The sequence below is a fragment of the Chanos chanos genome, chromosome 6 (assembly GCF_902362185.1).
Source record: "Chanos chanos chromosome 6, fChaCha1.1, whole genome shotgun sequence".
In the NCBI taxonomy this organism is placed as follows: Eukaryota; Metazoa; Chordata; class Actinopteri; order Gonorynchiformes; family Chanidae; genus Chanos; species Chanos chanos.
In genome coordinates, this window is record NC_044500.1 from 32841023 (window position 1) to 32856594 (window position 15572).

Sequence of the window (15572 nt, forward strand, 5' to 3'; positions counted from 1 at the left end):
AGTGTGGTTCTTCCATCGCAACAGTTGCCAACTACACGTCCTTCCTTACTTCCTATTCAAATCCAACATCCTATCATTAGTACTTCAATTTATCTTCATTATCACCTTATGCTCTGGCTTTACCACATGTAAAATGTTTTAATATTATTTTTCAAATGTATTTTTATGTGTAGTTTCCCCCCTCTCATGTTTCATAATTATGTCTGTCACGCCTGAGTAAATATGTAACTGCCCACAAAAACCCCTAGGCGTCACTTTCTTTCTCATTATCATACCACAAAAAGATCGAACATTCCTTAGAAGTGTTGTTGTTTTTTGTTGCATTTGATCTTCTCATAAGAATTGCGTTTGTGAAAATTTCTTGTAATTTATGAGACATCTACCAGTATTGCTCATTTTTAATATTTTATCCCACTGCAGAAACTTCTTAGTTTTCTAGCATGACCTTAATGACCTCTACGTCACTGTTTATACTCTTCTTAAGCATGATATTAGACTTAAAATATCTGAGAGAAATTAGTTGCTAGTTTGGCCTTAAATCGGAACTGGTCAGTCAAGAACTAGCTGCAAATCTGACGACAGGTACTGTGATGCTCCAGATAAGAAGGACACTCCGAACGGAGTCAAAACAAGATGAACATAAATTTTGAAAAATGTTTCCTCTCTTTTTCTTTGTGGTTATGTACTGGCTAGTGTGATGTGTTGACACAGTATTCTGATTCTTATGAGAAGAGCTTATAAAGTTTAGAACGCAAGTCATATTCAAAAGAAATATCACAACATTTTGCGTGCGTATCAAACTAAGCAATCTGTGGTCCAGCAGTTACAAAAGTACAGAACACAGCGTATGTAACACAGTGGTTAACCTTAACAGACGGCACTTACTGCAGAGATCACATGTTCACATATAGTCTTACCTATAAGCAGTAGGTGATTTGTTATTTTTTAACAGGGGGGATAGCCCAGTGGTCTCTGACACTACTCTATAGAGTATATATGGGGGTGGCAGGTTAACAAGGATTAACAAGATGCATTTTGGTCATTTTGCTAACAAGGGGGATGGCATTCCCCCTCATTCCCCTACTAATCGCCTACTGCATATAAGGTTCCGATTTAGGTATGGCTTAAGCAGTGGATGATCGTTATTGAAATGACATCTGAGCCATTGTGAATATAGCTGGAAAACATTGGCCATGAACAGCAGAACATGCACCAAAAGCATGGAAAAGCAGGAAAGCACCATCAGGAGATAGAACAAATGCAATACCAGTGGACATGCATTGTCGCCTTTGGTGTTGGTGATGTTTTAACTTTATTATTCACTGTCTAAGAATTTATCAATCCAACTGGGTAAATCTCAGAGAATTTCTTTCTTTTATTTATGTGAGCTTTACAACAGGTATACTGGCCTTTCATTTAGGCCAGTCATTTCATATCATTTTAAGGTGGTTCCTGGGTTACACAACTCTTCAAGCAGCCTAACCGTACAATTGAAGGAAAAAAGGTTGTTAGTACCCTCCTAAAACCTCGGTGGCGCTAGAGAAAAAAAACATATATCTGTCATTTCCATTTCCATCCGCCATACTACTTCCGGAAGCCCGCCATTGTTTTTAGAGAAACCAACGTGATAACGTCGTTACCGCGGGAAACATTTTGTTCGAAATTTGATTTTGTTCGAAATTAGAGGTAAAAATCAGCAGGATGGCGTACAGAGGACAAGGACAGAAAGTCCAGAAAGTTATGGTGCAGCCTATCGTATCCTTTATTTGTGAAACTTGCTCGATAATTTGGCTAACGTTAGAGCAGTGAGTGCTTAGCCTCATTCATTGCTTAGCAAGCTTTGCTAATAATGAAATAAGTAGTCATGTAGTAGTCTTTTCAAAACTTACTCAGCAGTTGTTTAGATAGCTGAGGTTCAGAATTTATTCAGTGCATCCGTTCTGTTTGCATAGTTAATTACAAATTTCTTTACTCTGTAAGTGAGATGATTGTGCCCAGCAAGAGTAATTATCTGAATTATGTTGTGGCTTTTGTTGGTTTCCTTAACTGTGAACTTTCAGAATCTCATTTTCAGATACCTGCAAAACGTAAGCTGATGTCTTTATATTGTCATTAATTTGAAACTTGCATCACTCTTTTACTAATGCCTGAACATCTCCAATTTACACTGAAGTAACAGTAAATAATATAGCTGTCAAACATACCTTACAGATCTGTTTTCTTTATTATTTATTGCTAGTGGTCAATAAGTTTATTCATACATGGTAAACACAGACACCGCTAAGTTTAACCCGTTTCTTTCCACATCTCTTTGTGCAGCGGTCTCGGATCCAGGTCTGGCTTTACGAACAGGTCAACATGAGGATAGAGGGCTGTATCATTGTAAGTGACTTCCTGTTTGTCCTTTGCTTCCTTCTGGTGTCGTAGAGATCTGTGCTCATGTTCATATTCATGCATTATTCATGTTCACTTGTGTTTTAAATAATTTACTGTTTTTCCAATCCATGAATCTTGTCAGTGATATCTGTGTGTCAACCGTATTGTTTTATATGTTTTTTGAAAGTGTGAATGGCCTGTTTGGACATTAATGTTTAATAGTTTGAAGTAGAATTCACAAATTGAAATTTTCATCATTTAGGGCCTTAAAAGACCACATGAATTAAGTTCTACTGAATATCTTCTGTTTGACCAGTTCTGCTGTAACACATTTTCCTATCCAGAAAAAATATACTGTACTTAGAATACAATTTGAATTTTTTAATATTTAAAGTACATTTTGGAATTGTATTACTCAGAATACACATGGGTAATTCTGCACATAAGCAACTGCTGGTGCTGACTCTGCGTCGACATTGTTGAGGTGGATCAAAGAAGCAACAAAAAAACCCCTCATATCTTAATATAGGAAATGAGTGAATCTGTAGCTCTGCCCCTGTTCAGATTTACTTGGAACTGGTAAAAATACACACTCGGTTCACCTGCTGGTGGGTGACCTGTGCAGTTATGAGTCACCAGCACGTATACGTGAGAAGCTCTCTCATTGCTCATTTCTCTGTGCATTCATCTGGATTGAACTGAAAACTTGCTGTGTTTGCAGGGATTTGATGAATATATGAACTTGGTCCTGGATGATGCTGAGGAAGTGCACATGAAGACAAAGAACAGAAAGCCTCTGGGTAAGTGTCTACAGTGCAGCGTTAGAAAGGCATGTCGTTACTCTCTTGGAAGGTGTGGTGTGATTTCAGACTGCTTACACAACGCTCTCAAAAATGCATTTTCCTTTACAGTACATTACACATCTGATAATTAGACAGCTTACTGATTGGCTGTCCAATGTCATATCTCAAAGCATCATGTCTAAGATCTGGGTTGGTTGATATGGCCTATAAATAATATCGCAGTATTTGTAGATTATATTGCGATACACGATATATGTCTCGATATTTTGAAATCTCCTCTAAAGCACTTCATAAATGCTCGATTTAACCCTTTGATGCATACAATCGCACCAGTATGATGATTGTAGTAGTCTGTCAACATATGTCTGCGTTAAAACATTCTTGTTTATATACATTAGCGGTTTCTGTTGAAACAATTTTAAACGTGCATGCTAAAAGGGGGAAATCACAACCAAATTAAATGTAATGAAACAGTATTTATTCAACATCTTCCTTGCGATACCCAAACCACTGCCAGACGATGGATCCAGTGCTGTTTCATTTTGGAACCAATTTGTCTGCCTCCATCTTCTGTTTCCATTTCTGAAGTCAACACGTATAAACTGGCTTTGGCACTTCATGTCTTTCTCTCTCTCCAGGCTCTCTCCCTGCTCCCTCTAGATACAAAATCACATGTCTCACCTATGTACGTCTCACACATTCGCCCAGGACAGTGGTCTGGATGGGCAGGCCAATGTGTGTGACATGTGTACGTGAGCTTTTTGTCTTTCTGTGTCTGTGAGAGGGAGAGCGCCATAGGAGGGAGCAAGAGAAGTGAAACGCCAAAGCAAGCCGGTTTCTTTAAAAAAATGAATGACAGTTTGTACTCGATGTTCGTCATATAGTCATTTATTACATCGCACGTAGAACAAGCTGCGACACATCAAGTATATTCGAAATATAACCCGCCCCATCTAAGACGAAACATTCAAATACAAATCTGGATGCACCGAGTCCTATGCTAACTTTCTGAGTCATGAAGGACAGTCAGGGTATCTAGATTGTTTACTAGTTGTGTTTTTTCACCCTTTATTTCAGCCTCAGCAGTCTTTTCGTTCTCTGTTGCTGATAAGATTACTCCTAAATGACACCAATGTGTCACACGGTTTCGATGGGGCTGGCTGAGTCATAGTGCTTACTGAGTTTGTCCCACAAATTTAGCATATTATTACCATCAGACCTATGGTAATGTTACTAGATAACTTTGTGTTTGAAGCTGTGGGAATCATAGCATTGGGAATCATATCATATTCTTCTGTCTTTGAATACGTTTACATTGCTCAACACACTTTCTCTTCCATTTGGACAGACACTTTTGTAATTTTATGCACTGTAGCTGATGTGTTACATTTCATGTTATAATGAAGTGCTGTCCCCCCCCTTCAAAAAAAAAAAAGATACCACTTTTTTTTTTTCCTCTTTACTCTGTTCAGTAGCTAACCTGCATCTCTTTGTTTTTGTCTCTTTTCCTAGGACGGATCATGTTGAAAGGAGACAATATAACACTGCTACAAAGTGTGTCCAATTAGTCCTCCAGAAAAAAACTTGCTGTTTTCTTTATTCTTTTCAGATTCTTGGATATGAGGACATGACTGTCTTTTGTATCATTTGTCAGTTTTTAGGCAAATGAAATTTAGAGATATTTGTCATATGTGACGTTATTACCTTTTTGTCCTTTTTTGTACCCAACAAGAATAAAATAATGTCCTTTGTTAAAACAGTCACTGGCTCTAGTATTTGGCTTTTAGTTCTAGTTTAAATGTTATGTTAGTATCACCATTAGTCTAGGCCAAGAGTATCTCTATCTGTAACCACAAGAGGGCAGTGTCCTCAAAGTTTCCCGTTAACCCATGTGTACACCACCTTAATCAGCAGACACATCACATTGCAGCAGTTGTGTTTTTGCAGGACAAAAAAAAAAGCTAAATCTTCAGAATATTGTCATCACTCTTAATCAAGCTTTTGAGTCTGGATTCTTTCCACAACTGCTGGTAACTTGATTTTTGTCTAGATAAAATTTTGTAATAAATGTGAAAAAAAAAATATTTCTGAGCAGTGTGTGTTTCTGAGTTTAAGGTGTTTTTAGATTTAAAATACAAAGCACCTGCTCAATCCATACTACTGTTAATTACTGTAAAGGCAAGATTGCTATTACATTTACACATTGGTAGCTTAGCATGTCTAAATAATGAAGTAATTTGGCAGCTCACGTCAATGGCAAAGTTTTGAATAGAAAAAAAAAAGGGTTACAAAGACTTGGTTTCAACAACCAATACGCTCCTCAAGAGGAAGTATGATAAAAATCTGGAAATTATGAAAACGGACACAAGTCAGCAAATGTGGGGAAGGTAAGGGGAGGATGATGGGGGGAGGGGGGGTGGGTTATGGGGGAGGGCGCTATCTTTGAAGAAGGGGGCTGGTGTGTGGTTGGTGAGAACTATAGATAGGAACTCCCTGCCAATCTGAGAAGGAAGCGGTCTCTCAATCACTTTAAGAAAGTTTGTACTAGATGCTACGTGCTGGAGTGCCAGATGCTGCCTAGAAGCTTATTGGGAGGAAGTCAGTTGCTGACTTGAACTTCACAGGAGCACAACATCTTTATTGCAGCCACAAACTTTACGTTGACTTCTGGTGGTTGGAACCACAGAAGTGGTGCATGAAGCGTTCTGAGTTACTGAAGAATCAAGTTCATGTCGAACGGTGAAAAATTAGATATAGAGATAGGAAACGTTAAAGGAAATGCATCATTAGGGAAAACTCAAGCCAAGTCTTAAAGTGAAATGAAAAGTTTAAAAATATTTTTTTCCTCTACGTGTACGTGAAGAAAGACATTCAGAATTGGTCACAACTTGCCAAATCCCACAGTTGCTTTTCAGAGAGAATTGCTTCTCAGACAATACCGTCTCTATTCAATGTGGATACACTCTTAGGGCTCAGGGGAAGCGGTCCAGTTACTCTAGTCTGCAGCTTGTATGCCCACACCTGTTTGCAGTAATCCACTTCTATACTGACTCGGAATGTACTGTCCCTTCCTTTTGCTGATCTCCTCAGATATCACAAAGTGTACGCGACACGCTTCACGATACCAAAACGGGCACAGGGTGCTGCTGTCCTCTCCTTTAGCCGTAAAGCAGAATGCATGGATGGGTCCAGGTTGCAGAGTCTCTTTAGGACAGGGGGCAGGATGTTAGAAATGTAGTGCCCCCCATACCAGGCTCCAGAGTCCCAGAGTCAGGTCAGTTCTCTGGGTTTAGCCTGCGGAAACACTGCCCAGGTCAGATTGCTATCCATGTGCTCCCCAGAGGGCTTCCTGTTCCTGCGGGTGCAATTGTTGTGAGCAGTGCTCTTTGTTCTCCCTCTCTCCTGACCCGTCACCCACCTCAGCCCAAACAGACAGGTGGTAGCCTGTCTCCCCGTGCACCACCCTGTTCTTCTTACACTACTCCTTTATTTAGAACCGTACTACGCTTTTACATGTTTATCAAAGGCATTGTGCAACCAATCTGTTTTGTTTTGCACTGACCTTAGTTTTTCTCTCTGGACCCCCCCCAAAAAAACAGTTGATGACTAAAACAGGGTTTGCTAGAAACTTGGGATATGTTGTAATGGATATATTTGACTGTGTTCAGATGATACAAGCAAACTGCATAATCTAATTATTACCCATTTATTAGCACATAATTAGTCATCATATTATACATCATAACCACTTAATGTTCATTTATTAGACGGATATCCTGCAATGAGATTAATGATGGAAATAACATTCTTTATGTGAAAACCAAGTGGTCCTTGCTGATGGTTAAAACCATTTTTTTTCTTACTCAGGACATCCAAATCCTCTTTCCATAATGGGGAGATCAAAAATAGTTCGGTAACTAATTCAAAAACTTGAACTATATTTCATACGCAATTATAAACTCAGGTAGCATAAAACTGAAGCCTTATTATATGGATGACTGAGACAAGGTATAAATATTTATAATAACAGATTTTATTTTCTTAAAAGAAAGGAAAATGAGACAGGATGTATCACACTCACATCTTTTAAAGGAATAGAATGCGGAGACAAGAAAATGTGAGAGATTTACATGTGAATGAATTTGTAAACTGTTTCACTTGGAAAGTCATATTATAGCATTATGCTATGACAGCACTGGCATTTAACTGTCTGTACCGGAGCATAATTTGAATGAATCTTTTTAACCTTTGTCAAATTGAAAGACTTGGATTTTATACACCCTTTCAGCCAAAACCGAATGCCTCATCGTTTTTCTTTCTTTCAAAATGTGTTCAGTATTTCATGCATCTTTTTTTTTTTCTCCCCCTTTTCACTTACTAACTAATCAGTGTTCCCTGTTTGTTCAAGGTAATTACTTTTTAAATGTTTGCTTTATTTTTTTATTTTGGTTTTCAAATTAAATGTTCAAGGAGGCTGTGGGTGTTCAAGTGTGTCTTAGATGTTTGTCCGTGATAATTCTGCTTGTACATCGTGCACTTCAACCAGTGTCATGTCACTCGGGTCGCATGCAGCACAAACCTGGAACATTCTGAGGTGGCTGAGGCAAGAGAAACAAACCAAAATTAAAATGAAAACAGAATGGTTAACTGTTGACAACTTCCAAACTTCTCACACGTTTCTGTCAAACAGTACCCAGAATGGGATCTGGCATTGAACTGGGAATGTTTCTTATCTTGTTTTAACAGAGCAGATGCGATGCACAATACCCGCATGTTTCTCCTATTAACGTGTCAAATAATAAGCAGATCTGATAACATCTTTGTTTAAAAAAAAACACTCAAGGAAACAGAGCATTTTTCATTGCTGAATTCACTGGTTTTGTAGTATATTGAGATACACAGACCTGTGTGCAGGCCTGGATAGTAGGCTCGACTATGCTATCAGCAGGTTGTGAACTAAGAAAAAAGGAAATTTGGCGTGCTTCCGAGTGATTATAGCATTGCTTGACGGATATGTGATAGGCAAAGGATAAAGATAGGTAAGTCAATTCACAGTGAGTAACAGGGTAACACTTCAGTTCCTATAAATGTATTCCATGCGGTGATACAGACGTTTGCATACACATGGCGTTTCATGGATGGTTAACTACCAGTCTACAACAGTTTTAACTCTTATGCTCATCTCTCCATCATCACACTAAAAATGTTACATTGTTGAACACGCATGTGTGAAAACTGCTCTTGCAAAACTGTTCTTGCAACATGCATATTGCTTATCCATTCATAATTAATGTCAATGACTTCTAAACAATGTCGAACATGGAAACCTTCTCTATGCATCGCACTTGTTTCCTGTTTATCTTATATTTAAAATAGACCTAGGCATGCACACACACACACGCAAGCACACACATGCACGCACACACACACACACACACACACACACGCAAGCACACACACAACGATGGTGATTCGATATGTACTGGCTAAATGTATGGAACAAAAGATCTGCAGGGGAGCGAAAGGAGATGGTGAACAAAAAACAAACGAGTAATGAAATTATAACAATACAGAGTGGGAGAGCGGGGTGCGGGTGCCACAATGGCAGGGAACAATCGTGCCGCGTCAATGGAAAAAAAAAGGAGGGGGCTCTGGACAATGGAGCCGGTGACAGCAGTACAATGGTTGCACTGTTTTCAATTAGACATTATCTCATAGACAGAGTGGCAGGTCTCATTGTGTGAGGGGGCTATTTTCAGGGCAGGCTTTGTGTGGGGCACCACCAATATTCCCTCCAGCCCCTGCAGAGAGTCGGCCCTTTATTCTTGCTACTGTTTGTTTTTCGCAAGCGAAAAGTAAAGAGCGGGTGGCTGCAAGCAGACCTCCATCTGAACAAAAAAAAAGGAAAGGGTGCCTTTACCTTGTCACCTGTACCACTGACCAAACTATTAAAGGCCTATCAGTTCTGCACTGCTGTGCGCCTCCTTCTTTTTTTTTGGAAAAGAGGAAAAAAGAATAACCAATTTACTTCACATTTTAATCTGAAACTGAATTGACTTTGGAGGCCCACTGGTCACTCAGAGCCGTTAGTCACTCTACGCTAATTGTGTAAGAGATTCAGGAGACAGTTTCTGAACTACCTATTGGTAATTTCGGAATAAAAAAAATGTTTGCTTTGAAGCACAAGAAATGAAACCTGCTGACCTGAGGGTCAGACTCCATTATTTTTGCGTCAGAGGAAAGCATCTCCTCGTACCAGTTCCATCCATACCTAACTTTCCTTTAATACCGACTCTCAGTATTGATCACATCTCTAGTGAGCTCATTCTGTGATGGAAAAAAATGATATTTATAATCTGATGAAGATAAAGGATCTCCAATGACTCATAAAGGATCTTCACAATCAAATGATTTTTATTCTGAAACAGTTAAAAAATGACCAGTCTATTGTTGGATATATTTTCTGTTAGGGAGTGTTACTGAGTGTATTTATTATGACAAATGTGATTTCTTATCAGTTGATAAACATTTTCAGTTAGAACAAAACTGTGCAAAAAGTCATGAGCTCAGTCTGCCCCCTCCTCCGCCCATCCAAGAGTTTAACCACCTGCTTCATTCGCTCGTATTATCACCTCAATTAGGCCGTCAAGACCCAATTTGTTTGTGATTTTGCAGAGTATGTGCATTTCAAATGGCACATTCTGACCCATACTCTTTCCGTAAACTACTACAAATGGGTGCGCAAACATGTTTGTCGCTCCAATTCAGCAGAAGTGGAATCGGAATGGGGGGTGTTGCGGTCTCCCGATGATTCTCAGAAATAATATGCTTCGATGCTATCGGTTCTCTATCGCCTGTGCACCTCTGCGTGGTCTAGGCGGGCCCTATTTATGTCTGTATTCTTTCCACATTGCATTCACATTTTGGTAAAAGCACTTTGGTTTTGTTAATTGCATACATAGGCAAAACCCCTTCGTACTAGTTTTGCTGTGAGGGCACAGCGCACTTGCAAAGAAAAATACTAATTTCATGGTTTCTTTCATTCGTTCTCATCTCTTTTATCAATATTCGTTTCTCATCTTTTCCCATTTGTTTAATGGTTCAATTACGTTCATCGTGTGAAGAATGACCAAACAAGGCCAGGTTGAAATGTCAGTGCATTGCTTTGTATGATAATTCACATGATAAAACACATATAGAACTGAATAGAAATTGTTTTTGAATGCACTTCTTATACTTTGTGTCCAGAGTCATCTGGTAATGGTAGTTTGTGCCTTGAGATTCACCAGTAAAAAAAAAACAAAAAAAAAAAACTACAGATATGCTGAGGCAAGCTTTTACCCACTACACATTATATCTGTATACAACACCTATAAAGATTCCACTCATATTAATTACATAAAGGAAAACAATGTTAAGTTTCATATCCCCCGCAACTGAAATTCAAAAATAAATGTAATAATGATGAATGTGTAAACGTGGTTTGATAAAGATCTTTACCAGTAGAGGAGGTAGTGGGTTGGAAGGCTATGTGTAGATGGTAAAGGTTTACAAAAAAACAGGAAGAGACTATGGTGGCGCATCTGTTGTATTATGATAAACTATCAAAGGCCCTAAGCCAACCTGCATAAAACCTTCAAATCCTCAAATTATGTTTTGTGGAATATAATATATTTTGGTTTTGCCAAATGTTAATACCAAAGTTATATGATGTAAGTCTCTGTACTGCTCTCAAAGTAGCATTATGCTGCAATGAGACCTGATATGGTCCCATTTCATGGTAGCAGAAGTTGTAGTAACCCAGCTGACTGATTGATTGATTGATCGACTGAATGATAGATTGATTAAAGTTACTGTTAGATAGCACCTTCCTGCTGCCAATGTTTTATTTTATTTATTTATTTATTTTTCAAAAGTACTATGAAGCCCTGTCTGAATTTAATCAGCCACACACATCAAAGGCAAGCTTCACAATGAGCTGGTTTGTTTTTTGTACTCTCATGAATATACATTTTCCTCCAGATTGTGGCCTATATCTGGATCACACTACAACATTATACTTGCTTGTTAGTTGTGTGTGTAATTACAGTTAGATAAGCATTTTCTGTTGAGTGCAATATATCCTACAGGGAATTATTCTGCTTGCCATTAAACACATGTATTCCAAACCTCTAATGTAAGGAGAGCCAAGATCAGAGCACTGACATTTTGCATCTAAGTGGACAGAAACAGCTGGATATCATAATGGTCATGTGACGTCCTATCGTACTGAAATGTTTTACATGTATATTTGAACATTATGTACACACACACACACACACACACACACATATATATATATATATATATATATATATATATATATATATATATATATATATATATCTTTTAGGCCTTATCTAATGGTGAGCATGTTCAGTGCACAGCTGGGCAATAAAGATTTGTCTCTGAGACCCTATGGTATGCCTGGAAGACCGGAGCAGTACACTGCATTACCTTCACATCCATATAAAGCATCAGTTTTGATAATCCTTTGGGCTGAAGACAAATGGAGAAAAAAGGAGAGCTTCACCTCAGCTCAGGAAGGGAGACAAAGGTGGAAGACCTGAAAAGCTGCAAAGAGAACAAAGGTGCAAGCACTGGTGTAAGCCTGAAGAGTTGCTTAGTGACAAGAGAGTGACACAGAAATAAAGAGCAAAAGAGTGGTGGGGGGAAAAAAGATGGACTCTGAAAAAAAAAGAAAGAAGAGAGAAAAGAAAGCAATGGAGAGGGAGAAAGAAAGACAGCGAGCAAAGAGAAGAAGTGGAAAAGGTTCTGTAATCCTGGAATAGTGGTCGTCGACCATCTCCATGGAAACAGGCACAAAGGCCTGTGGTTTCCTATTGATGGCTAATTGTATTCTTCACAGCTCTTTTGTTAATTGTTGTCTGCCCAGCTCCCACTTCCTGCTGGGTTTCCACACAAAGGCAGGAACAGAGGGGATTAGAAATGGCACATCGGCTTTAGGCTCTCACCCTGCGAGGCAGTGGCTCGCTGTGTGTGTGCCGAGGGGAAAAGTGAGTGAAAGAGACGTACAAAACACAGACCTTAACACTTTGAAGGCTGGACTGGCACGTACCTGGACAATTCACACAGTCATGGAAGCCCCAAGCAGATGTCACTCTTGTGTACATGTCATGACTCATGAGAGAGGAGAAGGTTTTCGGTGACTGTGAACTCGAGGGCTCTTAAAGAGCTTTAAGTAAATTAAGTGTTCTCAGCACATTAATTTGTTATTAGCACATTAGTCTATTACAGGATTTACAAGAAATGTAATTGCCAAAAGCTTAAGAGTTCTCTGAAACTTACTATGTATAGTTAAAAAAATAGAGGCAATGATTTTAAATATAGAGGAACATGAAGTTAATTTTTCTGCTACCCTTTGTTATGCTATGAGCGAATACAAGTTTTTCCCCCTTCCCAACTTCCTAATCGGCTGTAAAGCAGATAGGCTGTAAAGCAGTGTGTCACCGTGCACGTGTCAACGCGTCCGTACATCTCTATGTGTGTTTGACTATACAAATTATTTTAAATACCTACTGAAGTAGTGTAGGACTAGCATTATGAACACTAGGTGAATGACAGTTGCAGCAAATAATTTTTTACTCGTCACAGCGTTCAACACATTCCCGGTCGTCCTAGATATATGTTGTGCTTTCCCTTTAAGAGGGAGGTGAGTAGCAGGAGAACGAGTCATGTTGGAAACAAAACACCAGAAAGTCATTCGAAGTGTAGGGAAGCAGGATAGAGCTCCATGAGTAGGGAGAGACATCATAACTATTATCAGTCATTGTGACATTTTACTGTTGAAACAAGTAACTGAAACAAGTGTAACAGGCTTTGAAAAAAGTGATTTAAGTCTAGTACGCTTTCGTGAGAGAGAAGCAGGACGTTTTGAATGTGCTGTCATTGCGTCAGTGAGGTCGCTGAAATATTGGAGGGAAGGAATAAGTTTGGGCAGCACAAGTTTCTGTGGAGTGGTAAGTCTGAAAGCCGTAAATCGTGTGAGATTTCCTAAGTCATTGTTCTGTATTTGATTGATTTTTCATTTTTCACTCGTTGTTATCTTAGCTAACTGAGAGTACGCTTGCGACTCAGTGTGAAGCACTTCTGATGTGCTGTATGAAGATCCTCTCATTCTGTGCATTAACAAGTCAGCATGTGTTCCTCTTTGCCCTGTCTCACACTGAAATAATACGCACCCATTGTATGTCATTGAGCTCACACATATACTGTAGGATATAAAAATCGAAAATGAACTACGGTGATACAATAGCAGACGAAGATTATTCTCAAAGTAAAGGCTCTCTCAATTCAGGAAAGACGAGAACGTAAGTCGCTAAAACCTAAATAAATTGTTACCAGACAGTCGAAAAAAGCTCAATTTTTTTTTTTACCGGGATTTTTGCGTGAAATTCTAGAGGCGAATTTTGACAGGCTCATAACAATGTTATGACAATATGAACCGGCAGCCAAGTTAGGAAGTCAGTAGAAACAGCGTCGCTCAAACGAGAGTTCCAAGAGTTTGTTCCGAAAATGTCACAAGAATGAACTATAAACTTCATTCAAAATTCGCCAATTACAGTTCTACGCATTTTGAGTTTTAAGGGGGAGGGGGTGATTTTGTTAGCAGAAGTTCCCGTAGCCCACTGAATGCAGGAACAGACCGATAAGTGATGTGACAGACCAGTTTCTGATTGAGAGAAAAGACCTTCTGATCTTACAGTACCGGTTGTACAATTTCAGATGCACCCCACCACCCTCCCACTCAAAAAAAAAAAAAAAAAAAAAAATCTCTGCGCAGAGAATACTGAGTGAATAATGTTTGATCAATAAAGTCATAATCACATTACATAGTGTTTGGGAACAAAAATGGATTTGTGACTGTGAAAAACAAATAAAACAAAAAACAAAACAACACAACACAGCACATATTGATTAGCAACTAAGTGGAAGAATTTTTAAGTGATTTGGTTGGGACTATGGCCGTGTGTTTTTGTTTGTATGAGGTCAATTTACTCAGTTTGATGTGTGACAACCCTGCACTACCTCAGTGGGACTGTCACACTCTGTCCATTTCCAGTCAACAGCTGCAGCACCTGAGTCTCACTCTGCTATTGTGACCGGGCATGTTGGGCGGCTCATTAAAAGGGAAGTTGGCAAAGTGGCTGCAAGTGTTTGGCTTCGCAGTGGCTGACTGCGCACAAAGCTTCTGTCAGCAGGGAGTCCCTGACCTTTCTCTCTGTCATTCCCCCCTCCCCCTCCTCCAGCTCTTATTCTGTCTCTCTTTCGCACCTTATTTCTATTCTTTTGGTATTTCTGAGCTCTTCTGCTCTTTCTCTTGGTCTGTCTCTCTCTCTTTTTTTTTGTATAATGATTGTTTGAGAGAAGAGTGCTGAGTATAGAGGCTGGGCCAGGCAAGTGAAGCAGGACCTGGAGCAGTCCCTGTCAATCACACACTGCGCGTCTGTGCAGCATCCTGGTGAATAGCCATAGACATCTTATTTGCCTGACAGCCTGGAAGTGACAGGTAGTACAGAGCTGCCTGTACCTTGATCTGGTGTACTGTTCTGTATTTACAGCAGCCTGTCTGTGATTCCAACACTCATTCATTCTTTTAACCTTTAATCTGATAACAACTCTTCAGTCCTGCTTGCAAACAACAAAAAAAAAATTCTATAAGAGAGATCATTTTGGATTACTGAATTTACATCCTCTGCATATTTTATATGATTTTAGTTGGCTTTTCATTGGCTGACTGATGGCATTTGACCTCTGAATAGTGTCTTTTTTTTTTAATGCCAAGAAATCTGTCTAGCGGGAAACCAGTTCAGGCAGGAAGTGTGACATCATTATAAAATGCTGCAGATCATCGAACTTTGACATTAAATTTCACAGAGAAAACATATTCTCTTTTCATTATGACTACTGCATGTCCTCACCAAAGCTAGTGACTGACTATAAACCACATGATCAGAGCATCAGGGCTAATCATTTGATTGACTCGATAGCACCTTCAGTGCCTTCATGCACACGCATTGTATAAGGCCTGATAAGCAAACAAATTTGCATTTGCTTCTTTAACTCAAACTTTGACCTCATCTATTGTGGCTCACATTGTTTCTGGTGTCCTATTGAACTGATGGTCCAGTGAGAGCAGCATAACTATTTTGCGAGGAGTGCCTCTGTTAACAGTCAAGGCCTGTCTTAATACTAGTGAAAACAAACAAACAAACTTGGAGAACAGCTAGATCTGCTCTGGTGACACTACTGCCTCCATTAGTGTGTTTTCTTTTGAGTCGCGCTGTTCTCCCCCCATTTCTCTTCAGTTCAAGTATGAAATTGAGTTAGTGA

General features: G+C 39.2%; 1 protein-coding gene across 1 annotated transcript; it reads left to right on the top strand.

Moving 5' to 3' along the window:
* The first annotated feature begins 1626 nt into the window (after positions 1 to 1626).
* On the top strand, positions 1627 to 4932 carry snrpe (small nuclear ribonucleoprotein polypeptide E). Its single transcript, XM_030777640.1, has 5 exons — positions 1627 to 1755; positions 2061 to 2087; positions 2320 to 2382; positions 3098 to 3176; positions 4692 to 4932. The coding sequence occupies exons 1-5, from the start codon at positions 1702 to 1704 to the stop codon at positions 4745 to 4747; spliced, it is 279 nt and encodes a 92-aa protein (XP_030633500.1). The 5' UTR covers positions 1627 to 1701; the 3' UTR covers positions 4748 to 4932.
* Positions 4933 to 15572: the final 10640 nt, after the last annotated feature.

What these genes read in the sequence shown, in the direction of transcription:
- snrpe (XM_030777640.1), top strand. Translation starts at nt 1,702, where the DNA reads ATGGCGTACAGAGGACAAGGACAGAAAGTCCAGAAAGTTATGGTGCAG. An exon ending in AAGTTATGGTGCAGCCTATC is followed by an intron (nt 1,756 to 2,060) that starts GTATCCTTTATT and finishes GTGAACTTTCAG; the next exon opens with AATCTCATTTTCAGATACCT. An exon ending in AAAGAACAGAAAGCCTCTGG is followed by an intron (nt 3,177 to 4,691) that starts GTAAGTGTCTAC and finishes CTCTTTTCCTAG; the next exon opens with GACGGATCATGTTGAAAGGA.